The sequence below is a fragment of the Salvia splendens genome, chromosome 5 (genome assembly GCF_004379255.2).
Source record: "Salvia splendens isolate huo1 chromosome 5, SspV2, whole genome shotgun sequence".
Classification (NCBI taxonomy): Eukaryota; Viridiplantae; Streptophyta; class Magnoliopsida; order Lamiales; family Lamiaceae; genus Salvia; species Salvia splendens.
In genome coordinates, this window is record NC_056036.1 from 39,087,369 (window position 1) to 39,107,884 (window position 20,516).

The 20,516-nt window shown below is 38.9% G+C and overlaps 2 protein-coding genes across 2 annotated transcripts; one reads left to right on the forward strand and one right to left on the reverse strand.

Annotated features, from left to right (window-relative positions):
* The first annotated feature begins 5,429 nt into the window (after positions 1-5,429).
* On the forward strand, positions 5,430-9,895 carry LOC121802242 (transcription factor TGA2.3-like). Its single transcript, XM_042201864.1, has 12 exons — positions 5,430-5,562; positions 5,748-5,863; positions 5,948-6,054; positions 6,126-6,202; positions 6,281-6,484; positions 7,728-7,805; positions 7,889-7,948; positions 8,317-8,394; positions 8,549-8,600; positions 8,736-9,007; positions 9,102-9,347; positions 9,431-9,895. Exons 2-12 carry the CDS (start codon positions 5,772-5,774, stop codon positions 9,575-9,577), a joined length of 1,413 nt encoding a protein of 470 aa, XP_042057798.1. The 5' UTR covers positions 5,430-5,562; positions 5,748-5,771; the 3' UTR covers positions 9,578-9,895.
* LOC121802243 lies at positions 9,761-10,394 on the reverse strand. Its single transcript, XM_042201865.1, has 2 exons — positions 10,015-10,394; positions 9,761-9,926 (listed from the first exon to the last, which is right to left on the reverse strand). Exons 1-2 carry the CDS (start codon positions 10,307-10,309, stop codon positions 9,868-9,870), a joined length of 354 nt encoding a protein of 117 aa, XP_042057799.1. The 5' UTR covers positions 10,310-10,394; the 3' UTR covers positions 9,761-9,867.
* Positions 10,395-20,516: the final 10,122 nt, after the last annotated feature.

Below are 20,516 nucleotides of genomic sequence, written 5' to 3' on the forward strand. Positions count from 1 at the left end.
AAGGACACTTAATTCCGGTCCAAGGAGCAAGCACAATCAAAATTTCTCCATCGATGAAGATTTCAAACTGCTTATATGTTCCATCATTGGCAAACAAATTATTGTCTGGTAGCCATGTTAATAAGGAGTTACAATGCAGCCTACTAATGCAGCCGAATTTCTGTGTCTTGAAGGATCTCAAGACAGGCTCGACAGTTGGGCGTGGCACTGAACAAGAAGGGTTGTACTATGTGGATAAGGTGACCCAACCCGGTATTGCAATGCTGACTCAAGGGTCGACTGAATCACAGGGTTGGCTCTGGCATCGCCGGTTAGGACACCCTTCCATAGGATATCTACTCTTGCTTTTTCCCCGCTTTTCAAATACTCAGTTTTCCTTTCATTGCGACACATGTTTTTTAGCAAAAAGCCACATACACTCATTTAAGCTTAATAACTCTCGTGTGAACATTTCTTTTTCCCTGATGTCTGGGGTTCGACCCCTGTTTTGGGCAGTTATGGATTTAAGTATTTCCTGTTATTTATTGATGATTGTATGCGTATGACTTGGGTTTATTTTTTGAAATCAAAATATGATGTTTTGAAAAATTTACTCAGTTTTACACCCTCGTACACACACCGTATAACCGAAAAATCCAAATACTTTGATCAGACAATGGGGGAGAGTTTGTGAATTCAAATATGCGTCAGTTCTTTACCGAGAAGGATTTGGAACATCAAACTACATGTCCCCATACACCAGAACAAAACGGGGTACCTGAACGTAAGAACCGAAAAATCTTAGAAATGACTCAAGCACTCCTCATAGATTCTCATGTCCCAAAATCTTTTTGGTCAGAAGTCATCGCCACCTCAGTTTACCTGCTTAATCGCCATCCTACATACATTTTAAAATTTAAAACACCTCTTGATATTTTCTCTACACAAAACCAGATACTTACACTTCTCACACTTGACCCCAGAATATTTGGCTGCTCAGTATTCGTGCACATACCTAAAATAGATTGCTCTAAATTTTCCCCATGCTCCATTAAATACGTTTTTTTGGGATACGGGAAGGATCAAAAGGGATATAGATGTTTTGACCTTCTTCACAAACGACTCTATATTACCATGAATTGTGATTTTGTCGAGCACCAATATTTCTATAACCAGCTTAGCAGTCAGGGGGAGAAACCACTATCACCAACTAGTGACCTGCTAAGTTGGTCTCCTACTCCAGGTATCCACATCCCCAGCCATCATGTACCTGAAGCATCTAGTCAGATTGTGCCTCTGTCCAATCCTGTGATAGAAGATGGTCCAACAGACGATGTGAATAGCAGTTCTACCGGGCCATCTAATCCACATGGTAAAACTTCTGAATCACTTGACATTGTCTTACCATCGACACCGTCAAGGGATCCTGAGGTTAGTAATAATGATCAAATGGGTACTGACCGTGTAAGGCAGGAAAAAGGAGAAGATATACCTACAGTGAGCGGGCGAAGCTTTGAATTACCACCAAGGAGTACGAAAGGTATACCACCGAAGAGGTATTCACCAGATTGTAAAGGGCACAAAGCTCGGTATGCAGTTGCCAATCTTATGCAAGGGCATCTAACTGAAATGGCCCGAGCATTCGAGGCAACCCTATACGAAGAAGTGGAGATACCCCAATCGGTTGAGGAGGCTATGAAGCACAGGCACTGGCGAGAAGCCATGAAAAAGGAGATGGATGCCTTGATTAGAAGTAAGACTTGGGAGAAAAGTCCAATACCATAAGGGAAAAAAACAGTAGGTTGTCGTTAGGTGTTCACAATCAAGAGACGGGCATATGGGTCTATTGAGAGGTACAAGGCGCGGTTAGTGGCAAATGGGTACACTCAAGTCTATGGAATTGACTACGAAGAGACCTTCTCTCCAGTGGCCAAGATGGACACTGTCCGGACTTTGTTATCAGTTGATGCATGCAAGGATTGGAAATTGCACCAGTTCGATGCAGGGAGAAAGAAGAAGTATACATGGATGTACCGCCTGGCTATTCAGAAGAGTTTGGAGGTCAAGTATGCAGACTGCGGAAGATACTTTATGGACTAAAACAGTCCCTAAGAGTATGGTTCGGAAGATTCGTACAGGCCATGAAGAAGAATGGCTACACCCAAAGCAATTCAGACCACACCTTGTTCCTGAAAAAGAGGGACGGTCGAGTAGCTTGTCTGATCATATATGTAGATGACATGATACTCACCGGAGATGATGAAGAAGAGATACAAAACCTGAAGGAGAGTTTGTTCCAAGAATTTGAGATGAAAGATCTGGGTCCTCTCAAATTTTCCCCAAATCATCTATAAATACACACATTCATCATCCATTTATCACATCAAATCATCTCTCATTCATAATTCTCATACAAACTATCAACACCTTCATCTCTCACTCAAAACCTCAAATGGATTCCACCCATCTTATGGCGGAAGCGGAGCGCGAAGAACAAGAATACTACGTACAACATCGTGCCGTTTACGAAGCATACGTCGCGGCGAATACCCCCGCTCCTTTTCCTCAACGAACCAGATCAAATCGCCGCTACATCCATCGTGACCGGGAGGGAGCCCACGAAAGGCTCGTTGCCGACAACTTTGCCGACCAGCCGCGGTTTCCGGCAGATTACTTCAGGCGCCGTTTTCGCATGTCAAAGCGCTTGTTCATGCGAATTGTCAACACATTGTCCGCACGTGTTGAATTCTTCCAAACAGTTCCAGATGCAGCCGGCCGGCAAAGTATCACGCCGTTACAGAAGTGTACGTGTGCCATCCGACAACTCGCTACTGGGTAAACGGCCGACATCTTCGACGAGTATTTGCATATCGGTGAGTCCACTGGAATCTTTTGTCTAAAGAATTTTTGCGAGCGCGTTCGTTCAGCTTTCGGAGATGAATTCCTTCGGGCACCCACCACCGATGATTTCCAACGGTTGCTTCGTCTTCACGAACCAGTCCATGGCTTTCCCGGAATGCTTGGCAGCATTGACTGCATGCATTGGAGGTGGAAGAATTGGCCGACTGCTTGGAGGGGGCAACACTTGAACGGTCACAAAGGCGGCGACCCAACGCTTATCCTTGAGGCGGTCGCCGACTACCGCCTATGGATTTGGCATGCATATTTCGGCGTTGCTGGATCCAACAACGACTTGAATGTGCTATATTCTTCACCACTCTTCAATGATGTGATGAATGGTGTAGCACCGGCGATCGACTTCACCATCAACAGAAATAGATACCACATGGGTTACTATCTAGCCGATGGTATCTACCCACGGTGGTCGACTTTCGTGAAGACGTTCAACAACCCGCACGACCCGAGACGGGTTCTTTTTGCGCAGCGTCAAGAGTCCGCACGGAAAGACGTCGAAAGAGCTTTCGGGGTCCTTCAAGCCCGATTCAACATTGTTAAGTCCCCGGCTCGGCTATGGTATGTGAATAATATCGCCGACATCATGTTCACGTGTATTATCTTACACAACATGATTATAGCCGACGAAGGGCCGAGGGCGGCTAGCTTCTACGACAAGGACGAAGCCGGAAGCTCAACAACGAGGTCTCCCCCACGCCGAGGCGAGCATACGACGGTTGGCCAGAGAATCGAGACAAGGCACACAATGCGCGATACCCAAATCCACAATCAACTACAAGAAGACCTAATCAAACACATGTGGGCGAAATTCGGCAACGCTTAGTGGTTTTTTTAATTTTTAGTATTTTAATTATGTAATTTTTAATTTTAGGATTTTAATTATGTCGTTTTTATTTTATTTGTCATTTGTAATATTATTTAGGTTTTTTTAATGAATTTTAGTATTATTGAAATGTTTTTGTTTAATTGAATTTTAAATTAATTGTGCTCGTCCTTGCGGAAGAGCACAGCTGTGGGTGTTGTGCTCTTGCCAGAGAACATGCAGAAAAAGTGGGGCCGGGCCCACAACCGTGCCGCTGGCAAGAGCACGGTTGTGGATGCTCTAAATGATATGGTTCCAAAACTTAACTCCATCATTTTATTGACTTTTTTTATATTATCATAATATTTAGTATATTCTTTTCATTTTATTGTATATTTTTTCATTTTATTGTATTATTTTGCTTTTCTTTTTCTAAAACACATTTATATTTTAATAATCTTGTGAATTTCATTACTATAAAAATTATCTTATACTACTATAGAAGAATAAATACTACTTATATTAATGTAATTTAAACAGTTAACAAAATTTAATTGTAATATGAATATTTTATTTTTAATGAATCCCATATTTTAATTAAAATGAAAAAAATAGTTTTCATAGATTTTATAATAATTAAAGTAAAATAATAAATGAACAGAAAATAAAACCAATGATTATAACGGAATTAATGGATGGTGAGTTGTAGATGTAGTTTCTTAAATATGAAACGAGGAAAAAAAATTTATGGGACCCATGGATATGAAGTGAACGAACGATTTAAGAAATGTAATTGTTGATGATTTTATCTCGTCGCCCCTTGTTCGTTGAAGAATTGGGGGAGGAAGACGGCGGGCGGAGGTGCATTGTCAAGGTTCGATAGAAGCAATGTTGTCTGCTTCGGATTCTGCGTTGGCCGATGTCTTCTTGATAATAATTTTTTCAAAGGGAGAAATGTGAGGTAGAAATGGAGAGAGATGTGAGGTAAAATTAAATTTTCAAATTTTGAAGTTATATTAAATTGACACATAATGAGTCAAATATTATTAAATTGACAGGTAGGAACTATCTGTTGTCAAAATAATTGTCATATAATTAATTATTTTTAAAAATTACTCTAAAATTGAAATATGATAAAAGTTGATAATTTTAACGGCTATTATTGGTAATTGTTTCTAAAATTAATTTTTATAGTACTAATTAATTGTTTTTAATTGCCCGATAGAAGAAGTAACGTTGTCTGCTCTGGATTCTACAATGACCGATGCTTCTTGACAAGAATTTTTTCAAACAGAAAAATGCAAAAGGAAGGAAAGGAGAGACGTGAGGTAAAATTAATTTTTTAGTTTAAATTAGAAGTTAGATTAAATTGACATATAGTGAGTCAAATATTATTAAATTGACAGGTAGGAACTATATTTAGTCAAAACTAATGGTTATATAATTAATTGTTCTAAAAAGTTACTATTATAAAATTAAAATATTACTATAAAAATTGATAATTTTAGTTCCCGCCTGAAAATAGGCGAGTTTGAAGAATAGTAGGAGGGAATCCTAGACTGCTCCGCTGCAGTGGCGGTGGCGCGGCGGTATAAAAAGCAGTGTCGCATATAGGTTGCGGTGGCTGAGCTGGGTCCCGTTGTCCCTGCACCACTGCAGGTTGATTCTTCCAAGCAAAACCTCCGCAATTAATTCCCATTTATTTCTTCTCCTAACAAAATTTAATTATATTCCTACTTTGATCTGCTATTGCAATAGTCCTATCCATCGATTCTATCCCATCTCATCGCCATCCCATCATCTCTTCCATTTAACTCACTTCCCCATGTAAAATTCGTATTTGCACTAATTAAGGCAAATTCCAGGTAATTCTTTTATTTTAGAATTGCAGTAGAAATGCACAATTTGTATGTACGCTTGTTTTATTGACTAAAATACAACTTTATTTCTGCAAAAGATATGCTCTGATTTTCTTATTTCAACCTTTTCTGATTCCTACACTCTTTTCCTTGTGCAACTTCTTGCTCTTGTTGTTGTGCTTCACACTCAGCACGTGAGGAAAGGTTGGGTTGAGATGCATAGCTTCAAGTCTACTGTAACACAACAAGCTATTGCTCTCACCAGTTCTGATGTGTATTGCCATTCTCAGCCATCATTTTACCTCAGGTTCGAAAAGATTCTGCCTTTTTTTTAGTGTTTGCATGTCTCATTTTATTCAGGGTGATGAGGCTCCTGCATGTCTCATTTTAGGGGTGAAGAAGGTAGTAGAAATGGGGCTCGCTTTTCGGATCTTGGGGAGCTCGAGCAGTCTCCTGGAAATGGGTTTCATCATGATGATGCTTTGAACTTAAGCAGAAGTAAGCTGCTCTGTGTGTGTTGTGTATTTCACAACTTGTTCTAACTAACATAAGTCTTCTGTGTTAATTAGGCTCAATGTACAATGATTTGAAGGCAAGCGATGTTTCTGTTGTGTCTAGTAACTTGCAGTTTGGTGGCCTTAACAACGTATGTCTTCTTCCACATCTTCAACACTCAAGCTCTAGTCACAAATTCTGATGAGTTGAATGCTTTGTGTTTTTACAGAGCTTGGGTTCGGCAGAGATGGTTTCATCAGCAACAGGGATTGACGCAGGCCAATTCATGTCACACAAGGGGCCAATTGTGGATTTCTGTGGCGGTGGTGGTGCTATGGGAAATGGCCAGTTTGAAAACTGGGGTGATTCAGGGGTGGTGGCAGATCACAGCCAGCAGACTGACACTTCTACAGACACTGAGGACAAAAACCAGGTCCTTTTTCCCTCTTCTCTTCACTACCTGTTTCTTGATTCCACAGTGTGTGAGAAAGTTTATTCTTTTCCACTTGTTTGGAAATCTTCACATGTTTTGTCTTCTTTCTTTAAATGTTTGAGTTGTGGTAATCATGTAGTAAGAGCACCTGGGCCGCAACGCTGTGTCGTTGCGGTGCCTAGGCCGTTCCGGAGGAATGGTTCCGTGGCGGCACGCGTTGCAGCCGCCGTGTCGTCGCCAAACCGTGCCCATGCCTTGCCGGGTGTCGTTGCCGCGGCCCGCGGCACGACACGTTCCGCCACGCGCCGAGGCGACGTGGCGGCCTCCCATTCGACGCGTGACGCCCACTCGCTGCTCCGCGAGTGGGTTTCGTCACGTGACCCAATAATTAATTTTTTTAAAAAAAATTCGAATTTAATTAAAAAAAAAATTTTTTGCAACGGTATTGTTACCGTTTTTTAGCCTTTTTGTAATTTTTTTTATTTTTTATTTATAATTTATTTACTCTATAAATATTCCTATTTCATATTCATTTCACTCACAAACACACATCTATTCCTCTCAAATCATCTCGCGACTCTAGCGCCCACACCCAACTCCAACAGGATCTAATTGAGCACATTTGGGCAAACTTTGGCGGATGAAATTATTAAAAGTGTGTAATTTTGTTTTTTAGGATTTTAATTGTGTGCTTTTTATTTTTTTTAAGTTTAACTTGTAACTTTGTTTTAATGTTGTGTGTTTTTTAATAAAGTGTGTTTGTTTTTTATTAAAGTGTGTTTTTATAATTGAATTGAGTTGGAAATAAAAATAAAAAATAAAATTGAATGAATAGTAATTTAAGGAACGGTTAAGGAACGGAGGGTTGCAGGTTCCGTTCCTTAGTTAAGGAATGGAGTAAAAAAGTACAGTGGGGCCGGCAAATAGTAGTTTAAGGAACGGTATAGGAACAGTGTTGTGGATGACCTAACTCACAGCACTCTACTGAAACACTGGTAATGTGTTGGAACTTGAGATTAATCTTTTCTGTTGTGAAAAACCATGTTTTTTCAATGATAGAGTTCTTCTTGGCTACTTGTTTTGGGGAGTAAATGAACTTCATGAGTCATTAGGCCAAAGTTTCTTAAATTTTGGGGAAATTTGTGGCTTTTGGTAGACATTCATTCAAATAAACTGATTCAAATAAACTGTTTGATGGAAATTTTCAGCTGGCTGACTTGTTGATTTGGCTGTGCATTTTCAGTATCATGGAGTGCACAATGAAAGATTGATGGGCGCAGACTCTATGGACCAATTGAATGAGAAAATCGGAGACCAAAAGGTTATTTCTTTGCTATTTCTAACTTGTTTTACTGCCAGGTATAATATGCTTGTCGAAGTGACAATATTTTGTTTGCGTTTCAGACACTGCGTAGGCTAGCTCAGAATCGTGAAGCAGCTCGGAAGAGCCGAATGAGGAAAAAGGTAATTGCAAATTGTTTAAACACTTGTTGATTGATCATTATGGGGAAACTTGTATGCTTACCCCCCCCACCCCCCTTCAATGGTTAGGTCCATCCCATGGCTACAAAATTGTGTCTAATTGTTAAGGAGTCTGGTTATCCGGCTTTGATGGCTTTACCTCGAATTCTCCAAACATATACTAGCATTTATATATAGCTTTCTTTGTTCCTCTACCTCCAACATATGTGGAGCTTAATTCGAAGCTACTAAAAATTTGATAAACCTTCATCTTGCCTTTTGGCCCAAAAAAGCTAATGCTAATGCATTAATTTGTTTCAATGAGAAAGTTCATAAGATTGAGTAACATTTAATTTTTGGTTTTTGGTTAGGCCTATGTTCAACAGCTTGAGAATAGTCGGCTGAAGCTCACGCAACTGGAGCAGGAGCTGAAAAAAGTACGGCAGCAGGTATATTCCTTCTGTCATGTTTGAGATTTAAGAAAGTATAAGGATCGTTGAATCCCAAACGTGTTCTTTTATGGATTAATTATGCGTTATTTTCATTCCAATAAAAATAGCTTCATTTCGTACAGGCATGTAGAGCTAATCCTAAATAATGCAGGGTGTATTAGCCGCATCTGGATATCATGCAGATCATTCTCTAGGTGGAAATGGTAAGTCGAGAAGTTCTTCCCTACATTTGGACATCATTTTAACTAGTAAAAATCTAAAGTCCTATGATTCGACTTCCTAAAATATGAAATCTGTGTCTGATCAAGTGGCATTTCCTTTTCATAAATCATGTATAGGGAATGTGGCATTTGACCTAGATTATGCGAGATGGCTTGATGAACACCAGCGGCTGATTAATGATCTCAGAATTGCTGTAAATTCTCATGTGGGAGACAGTGAACTCCGGCTTCTTGTTGAGGGCATGATATCTCATTATGATGAGATATTCCGCCTTAAGAGTGCTGGTGCAAAATCAGACGTCTTTCACATGCTTTCGGGCATGTGGAAGACTCCTGCTGAGAGGTGCTTCATGTGGTTAGGAGGATTTCGCTGCTCTGAGGTTCTTAAGGTGATCTAATGTTATTACCATATTTCTTTCGTACTCGTGCAATAATGTATCCAGATCTCATTCCATGTCCATCATCTGTCTGTGAAACATTTAGATACTCGGAAACCAAATCGAGCCATTAACAGAGCAACAGTTGGTGGGGATTTGCAACCTGCAGCAATCCTCCCAACAGGCTGAGGATGCCTTGTCTCAAGGGATGGAAGCTCTTCAACAGTCACTCGTAGAGACACTCTCCTCAAATGCCCTCGCCCCTCGTAACTCTGCAAACGTGGCTGACTATATGGGGCAGATGGCCATTGCCATGAGCAAGCTTGCCACACTTGAGAATTTCCTTCATCAGGCAAGTTTTCTTTCCAAATACGAAAGCCTCTCGTTTATCAACTCATTATAAAAGTTCTAAAAGCAGTGATTTCACACCGACAGGCCGACCTCCTGAGACGCCAGATGTTGCAACAACTGCAACGAATACTAACAACTCGTCAAGCTGCTCGTGCTCTTCTTGCCATCAGTGATCACAGATCAAGGCTCCGAGCTCTGAGCTCGTTGTGGCTAGCACGCCCTAAGGAATAACGTTGCTGTCTTCTTATGTTCGTCGACACCCTACTTGGCCTACTCGCCATGTAAGTAAAGCCTTTTCTAGTGAGACATGTTGATCCATAGCTTAGTGGAGTAGAAAACCTTTTTCTGTATCTAAGAATCGTTTATGCCTGCAAATTTCTTGATGATCAATATCTAAGAACCGTTACAAACGTATGATCTCAAACTATCATTTATTTAGGGAAAAGATTTTGGATATATTTCCCAAGATCATCAGACTTTATTTATATTTACATATCCTTCAACAAAAGAATCAATTTTTTCTAATCTTCAGTTTTCTCAACGCCCTTGTTTGTTTGTCCTCTTTCGTTCCTCTTCCTTCCTGCAGCCATAAAAAGTAGCCAAATTTGGTTGTTACAAAACATAAAGAAGGTAATATTTGTCTCAAAATTCAGATTATGAAAGCATACTTGATCTGTTCTTCCTCCTTGACTGCACAATTTGTGGGATGAACACACCAGTCCCGTTTCCAGTTATCGACGCATTCATGATCCACGTAGGCGCTGCAACCTCCTCGTTATGCTGTGGCCAGTCGTAATATCCACGACGGCCTTCTTTCTGGGCTGCAACCGCGTTCGAATTCTTGATTTTGTGTTCTTGAACATCATCATCGTCGTCTTCTGCTGTGAGTTGCAAGACTTGTTTCCTTAGCTCACTGTAGAAAACATCATACTCGTATTCCAACTCCTGTAACTGAAAATCCATTGAGGTGTTTTGCTATTGAGTTGCTGATCTTTGTTATGTTTTTACTTGCAAATATTTTGTGGTATATATATGTGTAAAAGTTGGTGTTTGATGGCCTGTCTCACACCTATTTGGATTCAAATTGCTAGGAAAATTCCCAAATTTGTAATATAGTTAGTGATTCCATGTGTTTTTAATTTAAATTGAATATTAGTGGTGAATTTTCGTTACCGAGTCTCTTTTGGGTCTACAACGCGTTGAAAATTTATTGGATTCTAGAAATGAAATCTTTATAGTAATCATGATTTTTCTATATTTCTTCGTGTGATGTGGGTCATGAAAATTTGAAAGATTCATTGTCTAGTATTTCACTGTATACTTTTAGGTCCTTGTTAGTATTTAAAATGATCAAAATAAAATATTCTTATGTTCCAAAATAACTGAATCGTATTCTTTTTTATTGTTTTATTATAGTTGGATTATTTAGTTTTTTGACAAACAATAATACACTTAATCTATTTTATTTAATTATTACTTTAATTTTCTTTTCTTTCTTATATTCTTTTTTCTTAAGTAACTAGTGGTATATTATAATTTTCTTAAATTTCATTTCCATGAAAAATATCTCAATTATTATAGAATGAGTGGAGTAAATTATAGAAATATTGAATTGTTCCGTTGTTGAGTAGTTTTTTTTTTTTTTGCATTATAATTTTCTTAAATTTCATTTCCATGAAAAATATCTCAATTATTATAGAATGAATGGAGTAAAATATAGAAATATTGAATTGTTCCGTTGTTGAGTAGTTTGTTTTTTTTTGCTTATTCATTTTTATGGGATAATTGAATTATTTTTTGACAAATTCATAGGTAAGGAATAAGGGCGCACATGCACATTTATAAAGGGAATTAATTATAGTATTACATGTGCAGATGTGCTGTTTATGTTATTACTTAGGGCATCCACAGTGGTGATAGCCCAGCAATAGCTCAGCCATAGTCCAGCCACAAACTCCTCCTGCAACATCATCAATACTAAAAATCCTCCTGCCACATCAGAAATAGCCCAGCCATAGCCTAGTCATATCATAAATAGCCCAGCCACATCAATAGCCACATCACTAATAACACAATATACGGAATTTAATTTACGAGACATATACGGGAAACATTAATAATACTATTTTAATTTAAAAAAAAGTACAATAAATTAAAAAAGTACAATAAATTTTAAAAAGTACTAAAATTTTAAAAAAGTACATTAATAATAAAAATTACATTAAAAAAGTACATTTTACAAAATTACATAAATAAAAAAAACTAACTCCGAGCAGTCCTCCGCGCCCATAACTCTTCAATTAAATCCTTTTGGAGTCGAATATGAGCTTCCGTTTGGCGCATGTCGGCATGTGCTTGGAGGGGGCCGGCTTCATCATGAGGTACCCCACTCCGTGCGTTGGGGACGGCCACGCCGTGGCTTGGACCGGCTTCATTATCGTCGTTGGCCCAATCAGTCAGTTGTACACCTTCATCTTCGACAATCATGTTGTGCATGATAATACAGGCGTACATTATATCAGCAACGCAGTCGACGTGCCACAAACGCGTTGGACCCCTAACCGCCGCCCATCGAGCCTGGAGCACACCAAATGCGCGCTCCACGTCCTTGCGCGCGGACTCCTGCCGTGCCGCAAAGTAGGCCTTCTTCTCATCTCCTGGGCATCAGATCGTCTTCATAAAGACGGGCCACCTAGGGTATATCCCATCCGCCAAGTAGTAGCCCATATCATGCCGGTTGCCGTTGGCGACAAAACTGATGGCCAGACCGACGCCCTGGCACTGCTCGTTGAATAGGGGCGACGAGTTGAGGACATTTAGGTCGTTGTTCGAACCGGCTATCCCAAAATACGTATGCCAAATCCACAACCGGTAATCAGCTACGGCCTCGAGGATCATCGTGGGATTCTTTCCCTTGTAGCCGGTCGTGTAGAACCCCTTCCAGGCAGCGGGACAGTTCCTCCACTCCCAATGCATACAATCTATGCTGCCTAACATTCCCGGGAACCCATGCTGCTCCCCATGCATCCTCAGCAGATCCCGGCAATCTTCGCGGGTAGGCTTTCGGAGATACTGATCACCGAATACTTCAATCACGGCTTGACAGAAACACTTCAAACATTCCAGGGAAGTCGTCTCACCGATGTGGAGGTACTCGTCCCACATGTCTGCCGCGCCTCCGTAAGCCAACTGCCGGATTGCCGCAGTGCACTTTTGAATTGGTGTGTGGCCGGGTTTGCCAGCAGCATCGTGCCTGAAGCGGAAATACATATATCGCTGCTCCAAGGCGTTAACAATACGCATAAACATGGCTCTGCTCATCCTAAAACGTCGCCTGAAAATGTTGGCGTTGAACCGCGGCTCCTCTGCGAAGTAGTCTTCGTATAGGCGCTGATGTGCAGCTACGTGATCACGATCAATAGCTTGTCGGCGATGGACAACTGGCCGAGGTCGAGGTACCGCCGGCTGCAAGGCTCTTTGCATCCATTGGTCTATCCCGCGGTTGGTATATGCCTCAAACGCTTCGGCCATTCGAAGTTCGTACTCCTTAGCGTCCCCCCCACTACCTCCACTACCATCTCCCGCGTTACTCATTTCTCGGTGTTGATCTTGTATAGAAATTAAGATAGAGAGAGTACTCGTTAATACAAGTGGTGCGAATGAAAATGATGTGCAAATCGCGTATATATACTGTCTCGAAAATTAAAAAAAAAAAAACAAAAAAAACCGCTGGGCGATCCCGACGCTGCAATGGCGCTTAGCGGATCGCCCAGCGCCCGTCGACCGCCTAGCGCTAGGCGATTTTTAATTCCAAAAAATCGCTCGGCGGTTTTCGGAAGCAGCAATGGTTCGCCTAGCGACCGCCTAGCGCCGGCGCTCGGCTAGGCGGTGCGCTAGGCGCCATTGTGGATAGCCTTAGGGCATCCCCAATGGGCGGACGATGGCACGCCCGATGGCGCGCATCGTCCGCGCCATCCATCGTCCGCACCCATTGCGGGTGCGCGCCATAGGGCGCGGACGATAGTCGCGCCCTATACTTCGGTCGCGGAGGATAGCGCGGACGATGGTCATCGTCCGCTCCATTGCGGCTGTCGCGGACGATGGTCATCGTCCGCCCCATTGTGGAGGTCGCGGACGATGGCACGCGGTTTCGTTTTTTATAAATACCGTTCATTTGTAACATTTCATTTCACTCGATTTCATTTTCGAAACTTACAATTACATAATTACTACGAAATGGATTCAAGCCCCAATAGTCCTACGTTTAGCGCAGGGGCGCATTGGCCGGGTACAAAACCCGGAGATTATCGTTCGTTCGACACCAACACCCATTACGATCCCGATTTCAGTACGGAATAGTATGGGTTGTCTGACATGGAGCCGTCTCCGCACCGTCCAACCGCAGCGGCCGATCCCGACCCCGCCGCGACCGCTTTCTCCCCAGCCAGAAAGAAGCGGAACCGGCAGCGGGCGCAGAAGTTGCCGCCTCCCGGTGATTGCGATGAGTACGCCCCCGGCCGTACGAACTACAACGACGACGAAACTCTCACCTTGGCCCGGTGTTGGGTATATATATCGGAAGATCCGATATTCGCGAACAACCAGCGACAGATCGCGTACTGGGAACGCATCGCGAACCTCTACAATTCGGTCAAGCCACCGACCGCGTACAAGCGCAAGCGTGAGCAACTCCGCAAGCACTGGGATCAAGTCAAGAAGCAAGTGAACTTGTACGCGGTGGAGTTCGAGAAGTTCACGCGGTCACAGGGGAGCGGCGAGAGCTTGAGCGACGTGCGCGCTAAAGCGCTGTTGTCGTACCGGTCGATGTACAGTGACTTCAAGCACGAGGCCATCTGGGCGCTCTTGAGGGACAAGCAGAAGTTTCAAGGTGGAATTCTGCACACTGGTGCGCCGAAGAGGACGAAGACCACTGAAGCTGGTGATTACACGAGCAGCGGCAGCGGCAACCACCCGGTTGACCTCAGCCGGACGTACGTGGATGAAGGGAGTTCCGGCACACCGGTGTCCTCCCGGCGTCAAGGCTGCGAAGGTCAAGGGGAAGGCGACCGCGACCTCATCGCCGACCGCTGCAACCCAAGCTCCGGTCCCGTTAGAGCTCCCGACCCAGACGGCCACCGCGTTTGAGTCGTTAGCAACAACGTCGATGGCAAGGACGATGTTGTAGACGCACAGGGCCCTCAAGAAGTGTACCGACCCCGACGAAGCCGAATATCTCCGGGCGTTACTCGATGAGCTGCGTCGGAAGTTGGGAATTGGTCCGACTTAGTTTTTTTTTTTATTAGTTCAATGATGTAACTTTTTTTTATTAAAACTTCGCCGTTTTTTATTTAGACCGTTTTTTATTTACTCGTTACTTGTTATTTGAAAACAGTTAAATTAATTAAACAAAACAATAAAATGATGATGTGGCGCGCCATAGAGCGCACCTTAGGGCGCCCCACTGCAGGTAGGGAGGTAGGAGCATAAAACTGCTGACGTGGCGCGCCATAGGGCGCGCCATTGCTAATGCTCTTAAGAAGATTAAAATATAATTAAGGGCATTAATCATGTTATTAAGTGTGGAATCTGTGTGCAATACGCACAAAAAGAACGTCCTTTGATTTTCAGGAAAAAATGACTCTTTTAATCTTTTCTGCTTTATTCTTTTTAATTACTAGTACTATTTTCTAATTCTTTCGAGTAAGGTGCTGTTTCTTGTATTTTAGCAGTACTATTTTGGAACCTAATTTATAAACAACAAAGAAAAAATAATGGCATAGATAGTAATGTACGTATTCAGTTTGCTTTTGAAGTTTGAACACAATTCAATTTATATTGCAATTGTATTTACTTTCCAGGTAAATGATGCCTAGCGTCGTCATGAAGTGTAAGTCAAGTCAACATTATAGACCACTGACACTCCTACTATTCTATGAATATTATAACTATATTATGAAATTATGATTTCGTAATCAACTTTCTTGATTGACTCTCTCTTTCTTTATATATATAATTAATTGTTGAAGATAAGAATGATTGTAAATTTTTTTGGATGTTTACTAATGTACAGTCACAACTTTGATACTAAGTTCTATTTCATGGAACCCAACTAATTATTTATAGGAGTATATGTTATTCCTATTGAACATAAGAATCAAATAACATGGCAGAAAAAAGTTCGAACTTAGCAATATAAATTGAGACAGTCCCAATAATGAAATATAGCGGTAAGAGTAGACTCTTCTTTTTTCCATTAGACTGAGGGTTCGATTATCACGGAGATATTTATAAGAAGAGAATCAATGCCCATATAGTTAATTCAATAGTTAAAATAAATAACTAGTCCTCAATTCAATTTCAATAAATATATAGGGAGTAGATGTTAATTTTCTGGATAAAAATGCCCTTGGCGAAGGCGCTCGTTTCTCTTTTTTACTTTGATATTAATCTATAATTTTTATCGAGTTTACATTGCAATTATGGTAATATCTAAAAAAAACATGAGCATCATATTTCATAGAGATTAGGTTTAGCCTCTAGCTCCAGCTCTGGCACCCGTAACGGCTTGTTACCCTGGCGGTTATAGTCAAACCATAATGTGTGTGTTGATTCCATCCCCCATGTGTTGTGGACTACATCTATAAATATGATAGCCATTCATGCATTCTAACACCCAACTATCACATTCTCTCTGCATAGCAAGCTCTCTCCCTCTGCTTTGTCTTTTCTATCAAAGCTCTTTCATCACCATCATCCGGTTCGCCAAAGCTCTGCTGTTAGCAGTGCTGCTACTTCAGAGACGAAGCCGTTTTATATTTGGGGACGATACACCAATCCGAAAGCACTATCGGGGCGTATTCCGTCTTGCGGAAAGATGACTCATCGACTTGACTTATATCATTACGGTTTAAAGTTTCGATTTGTATTTCCATTTTCAGTTTATATTCCGTTTGTATTCCGTCTTGCGGAAAGATGACTCATCGACTTGGCTTATATCATTACGGTTTAAAGTTTCGATTTGTATTTCCATTATGAGTTTATACCCATGTAATCTTCAATAGGTTATATTACGCCCGACTAATATTTTATATAAAAGAGATGAAATTAAGCTGGAGAAATAGAACGATAAGGATTTCTTGAGACTTGAAGTGTTCTATATGTTACGTGCAAGTATCAAGAGTATATATACATAATTTGGTAGAATTTTCTTTCATAAAGATTAATATTTTATTTAATGTGTCTTTATTTAATGTAAATTCGAATTCGAAAAAAAAGTTACCGGATGGCATGAAGCTTTATACCAGCCCGTGATGATGCATCTAGATTATATTTTAACTAATAGTAATGTTGAAGATGCATATTTGTTGTATAGTTTATGGTTGATTACATTATAAAATACGATTCCATTTTTTCGTAGAATAATTATACATATATATCTGGATTGGAATAAAATCGTTATATTTTTCCTCGACGAACATTTATCTTCTGGAGTTAGGGAATTTCGGTGCCGACTTCGGTCTGCTTTTATAATGTGGATAATATCACATTGGCAAATTCAAGTCTTCGTCAAGATTCACCCCAATAATATTACAACTTTTTACTCTTCGATGCCTTCATGAAAATATGTGAATAAAATAACATAACTGCATCATTTTTTTTATATATCAAAGATGTTGAAGCCAAAAACGGTAAGCAAGCAAGCCCAGTGTAGAAAACTCCCAAACAAAAGAAGCGTTAAACAACAACACTCAGAGCTACTTGACAGACCACCAACAAAACACGTCAATGGCCAAAAAACCAACGCACCCACCCAAACAATCGAAAAACAAAAAAAAAAACTCAACCAAAAGCGCCTCACAAACAACAACAACGACAAAAAGCACAACAAGCGGAGAGAAGAGACAACAAAAAAACACCTGCAAAGCTAGATACCTGGTCCCAACTTATATCCCCGGTCTCTCAAGTTCGGACTTTCTGACTCTTTGTGTCTTCATATCTCTCGCTATCTCACTCTCTAATGCAGCTCAACTCTAAACATAAATATACCTAATATAATTGTGCATGACTGGCTTAGTGCATGCAAAATTAAACATATAAATTGATTAGTTGACCTAATAATAATAGTTAAAAATGTTTATTAATAAACATGGGGAACCCTATAAAAAGGAGAGGAAAAGGTGGTTAGAAAGATTCCAGATTTTTCCAGAATAGGAGAGACCTGATCACTTGTCCATTTGTTGTGGCTCTATCCTACTTGTGGAAACAATGATGGTCAAAAAAAAATGATGAGGAATAAAGAAATATATTTGCCCATTTGTTTGTGTACTTGGAAGATTTTGTTCTCAATTTCATATCTACGTTGCATTTCCTTTATTCCTTTTCATTCTCTTTTGCCACAAAAATTATCTATCGCATATATACATAAATCAAACACATATAGTTATCTAGTTTATCCTAATCAGAACATGGCAATCCATAGTTTTAAGTTTATAAATGTCATAGTACTATTTAGTATAGGAAGAAAATGAAACTTTATAAATTATAATAGTACTCCACATATCACCTGAAAATCTCATATATATATATATATATATATATATATATATATGTCCTAATAATGAGTTATTGGCGTGCATGAATAGTCCAGAACACAAATTTGACTGAAATTTTGTTTTGGTAGTTATAAAATATATATTGTGGGAGACAAACTGAAGTTAGGTCGTCTCATTTTTGACTTGATTAGATGAATCTTTTAATTTCTATATTAATTAACGTATAGTAATGTTGGCCTCTCTCATTTGTCATACCACAACCAATAATTAAGTTTGGCTTCCACCAATCATATTATATATATAATGTCTACATACATCCAATTATATTCTTAATTGTCATGATTTTGATGATTGCATCGTACACAAACACATAAACCAAATCTTACCCACTTCTCCGTGCCCACCAATATCGATTCGTTTTTTGCAATGTTTTAAAAACCGGACCGGCAAGCGAACCGGCGTCATTACTGGTTCACTGGTTCAATCGGTTCACTGGTCGAACCATTGGTTGAACCGGAATACTGTTTATATATATATTTATTTATTTAGTAGTAAATAATAAAATTTAATCAAATGTTTTATCAATAAATATTATAGTATTATACATTTAATAGTATTATTATAGAAAACAAGTCTTTGTACTAGTATATTAGAATATTTAATGACGTTAAGTTTAAATACAATAATAAATTATAATACACAATATTAAAAACTAGTATTAAACTCTATGCATAATTATAAACTCCTATATTTTAAAACATTAGTGATTGTAAAAGTATAATTAAAATATAAGAAATATATTAAAATTTACAATTTCTTAAAAGAATATATAAAATTAAAATGAATTATCTTAAAAGAATATAAAATTAAAAAGAATATATTTTTTGTGAATGATAGAATTTTATTAATTTTTTATCAACAAATATAATTAAATATATAAATTATACTAGTAGTAAGTTATTGTAAATAAAAAATTTAATATTTATGTATAAAAATAAATAAGTTCATAGTATTATTTTCAAAAAGTAATGCGGCAAAATAATATTATACACAAAGATATATGAATAAACATAAATTAAAAACATATATTTAGTAAATACTCCTAGTATATAATCAAATAGTAGTAAACTTTTAATATAATTAATCACATATTCTTAATATACGTATAAACGTATTAAACACGAATTATTAGTTTATATAGATAAATATTTCGTGTTTAACATATGAAAATAATTTATGTTCATATTACAACCAAGAAGTCCTTGTGGTGTAGTGGTAGAATTGTTGGTAAGTTCACCGGGAGGTCTTGAGTTTCGACTCCTATCAAGGCCAAAATTTTAGAATAAAATTTTGAAAAGCATTTGAACCGGTTTTCGGTTCCCGGTCAGACCGGTCCGACCGGCCGGTTTCGGCGGTTCATGGCGGTTGAACATGTCACTGGTTTTATAGTGCTAAACGGACTAGACCACCTACTGGTTCGCGATTGAAACGGTCGAACCGGCCGGTCCGGTCTGGTTTTTAAAACATTGGTTTTTTGAAAGAAAAAAATGTCCTGTTTCGTTTGACACGTGAATGGTTGATTGTTTAATATCATGAAGTAAAAAAAAATCCTTTCAATTCTGCATTTTTATAATAATTTTAGTGGAGACGGACCATGATACAATTTTTTTAAACTCAAAACATAAAATCTGTTTGCAAATACATTAATATTGGTTGACATCACAAAATATACATGATTTTAACTTAATATTAGTTTATAGATTAATGAATATTAGTTTCTAACTCAATATTAGTAACTGATATTAATGTATTAGAAAATTGAAGTATGATTTTTCACTTCTCAAAGTTATCATTTTAAAAGATTTTATTGAAACTTTTCTTAAAGTCAGAACACAAAACTATATTAGTTCACAAATACATTGATATTACTTGGTATCATCACAAAACATATCGGTTTTTGACTCAATATCAGTGATTGATATATATTATGATAACGACTAATAATTATGTATTAAAGAAATAATATGCTTTTCAGTTCTCACTAGAATACTCCTCAACAAATACTACTCCTAAATACTAGTAAGTTTTTTCCGCATAAGTATATTTATAAATAATACATATATCAAATTGCTACTAATTAAGTAGCTAGTAGCATAAATATCAATTGACTTAGAATTATTTTAGTTAAATTTTAACGTCTTCTTGATTTAAATATTTTGTACGACTCTCCAAATAGCCGCACTTATAAAAAACTAAATATTAATCAGATATTGTCTTTAGTTGTTTGAATAATTGAATACTTATATAACTGCATAGAAATTGTGAAAGAAAGGCTTCTTCAGATCAAAATACAAGTTACAACCTTGTTCACGCGATGACGTGCCGGCCTCTTCCACTTGTATATTTCTCATATACTCCTGATACACTTATGTACATATATTCTAAAAGAAGATCAATAATTCTTTCATTAGTCATGACAATAATTGTATGTGTCGGGTCGTTATCGTGTAGATAAGATAGCATAGGCTAAACTCGAAAATGGTACGAAAAGAAAAACCCTCGACAGAAACATGAACACAACATGACTCATGATGTCACAAACACGATATAATTTATGC

Excerpts from the sequence above, each read along its gene's own strand:
- LOC121802243 (XM_042201865.1), bottom strand. The coding sequence starts at position 10,309 with ATGGATTTTCAGTTACAGGAGTTGGAATACGAGTATGATGTTTTCTAC. Across the intron at positions 9,927-10,014 it reads AAGGAGGAAGAACAGATCAA|GAAGGAAGAGGAACGAAAGA; the intron begins GTATGCTTTCAT and ends TTATGGCTGCAG.
- LOC121802242 (XM_042201864.1), top strand. The coding sequence starts at position 5,772 with ATGCATAGCTTCAAGTCTACTGTAACACAACAAGCTATTGCTCTCACC. Across the intron at positions 8,395-8,548 it reads TGAAAAAAGTACGGCAGCAG|GGTGTATTAGCCGCATCTGG; the intron begins GTATATTCCTTC and ends TAAATAATGCAG. Across the intron at positions 9,008-9,101 it reads GCTGCTCTGAGGTTCTTAAG|ATACTCGGAAACCAAATCGA; the intron begins GTGATCTAATGT and ends TGAAACATTTAG.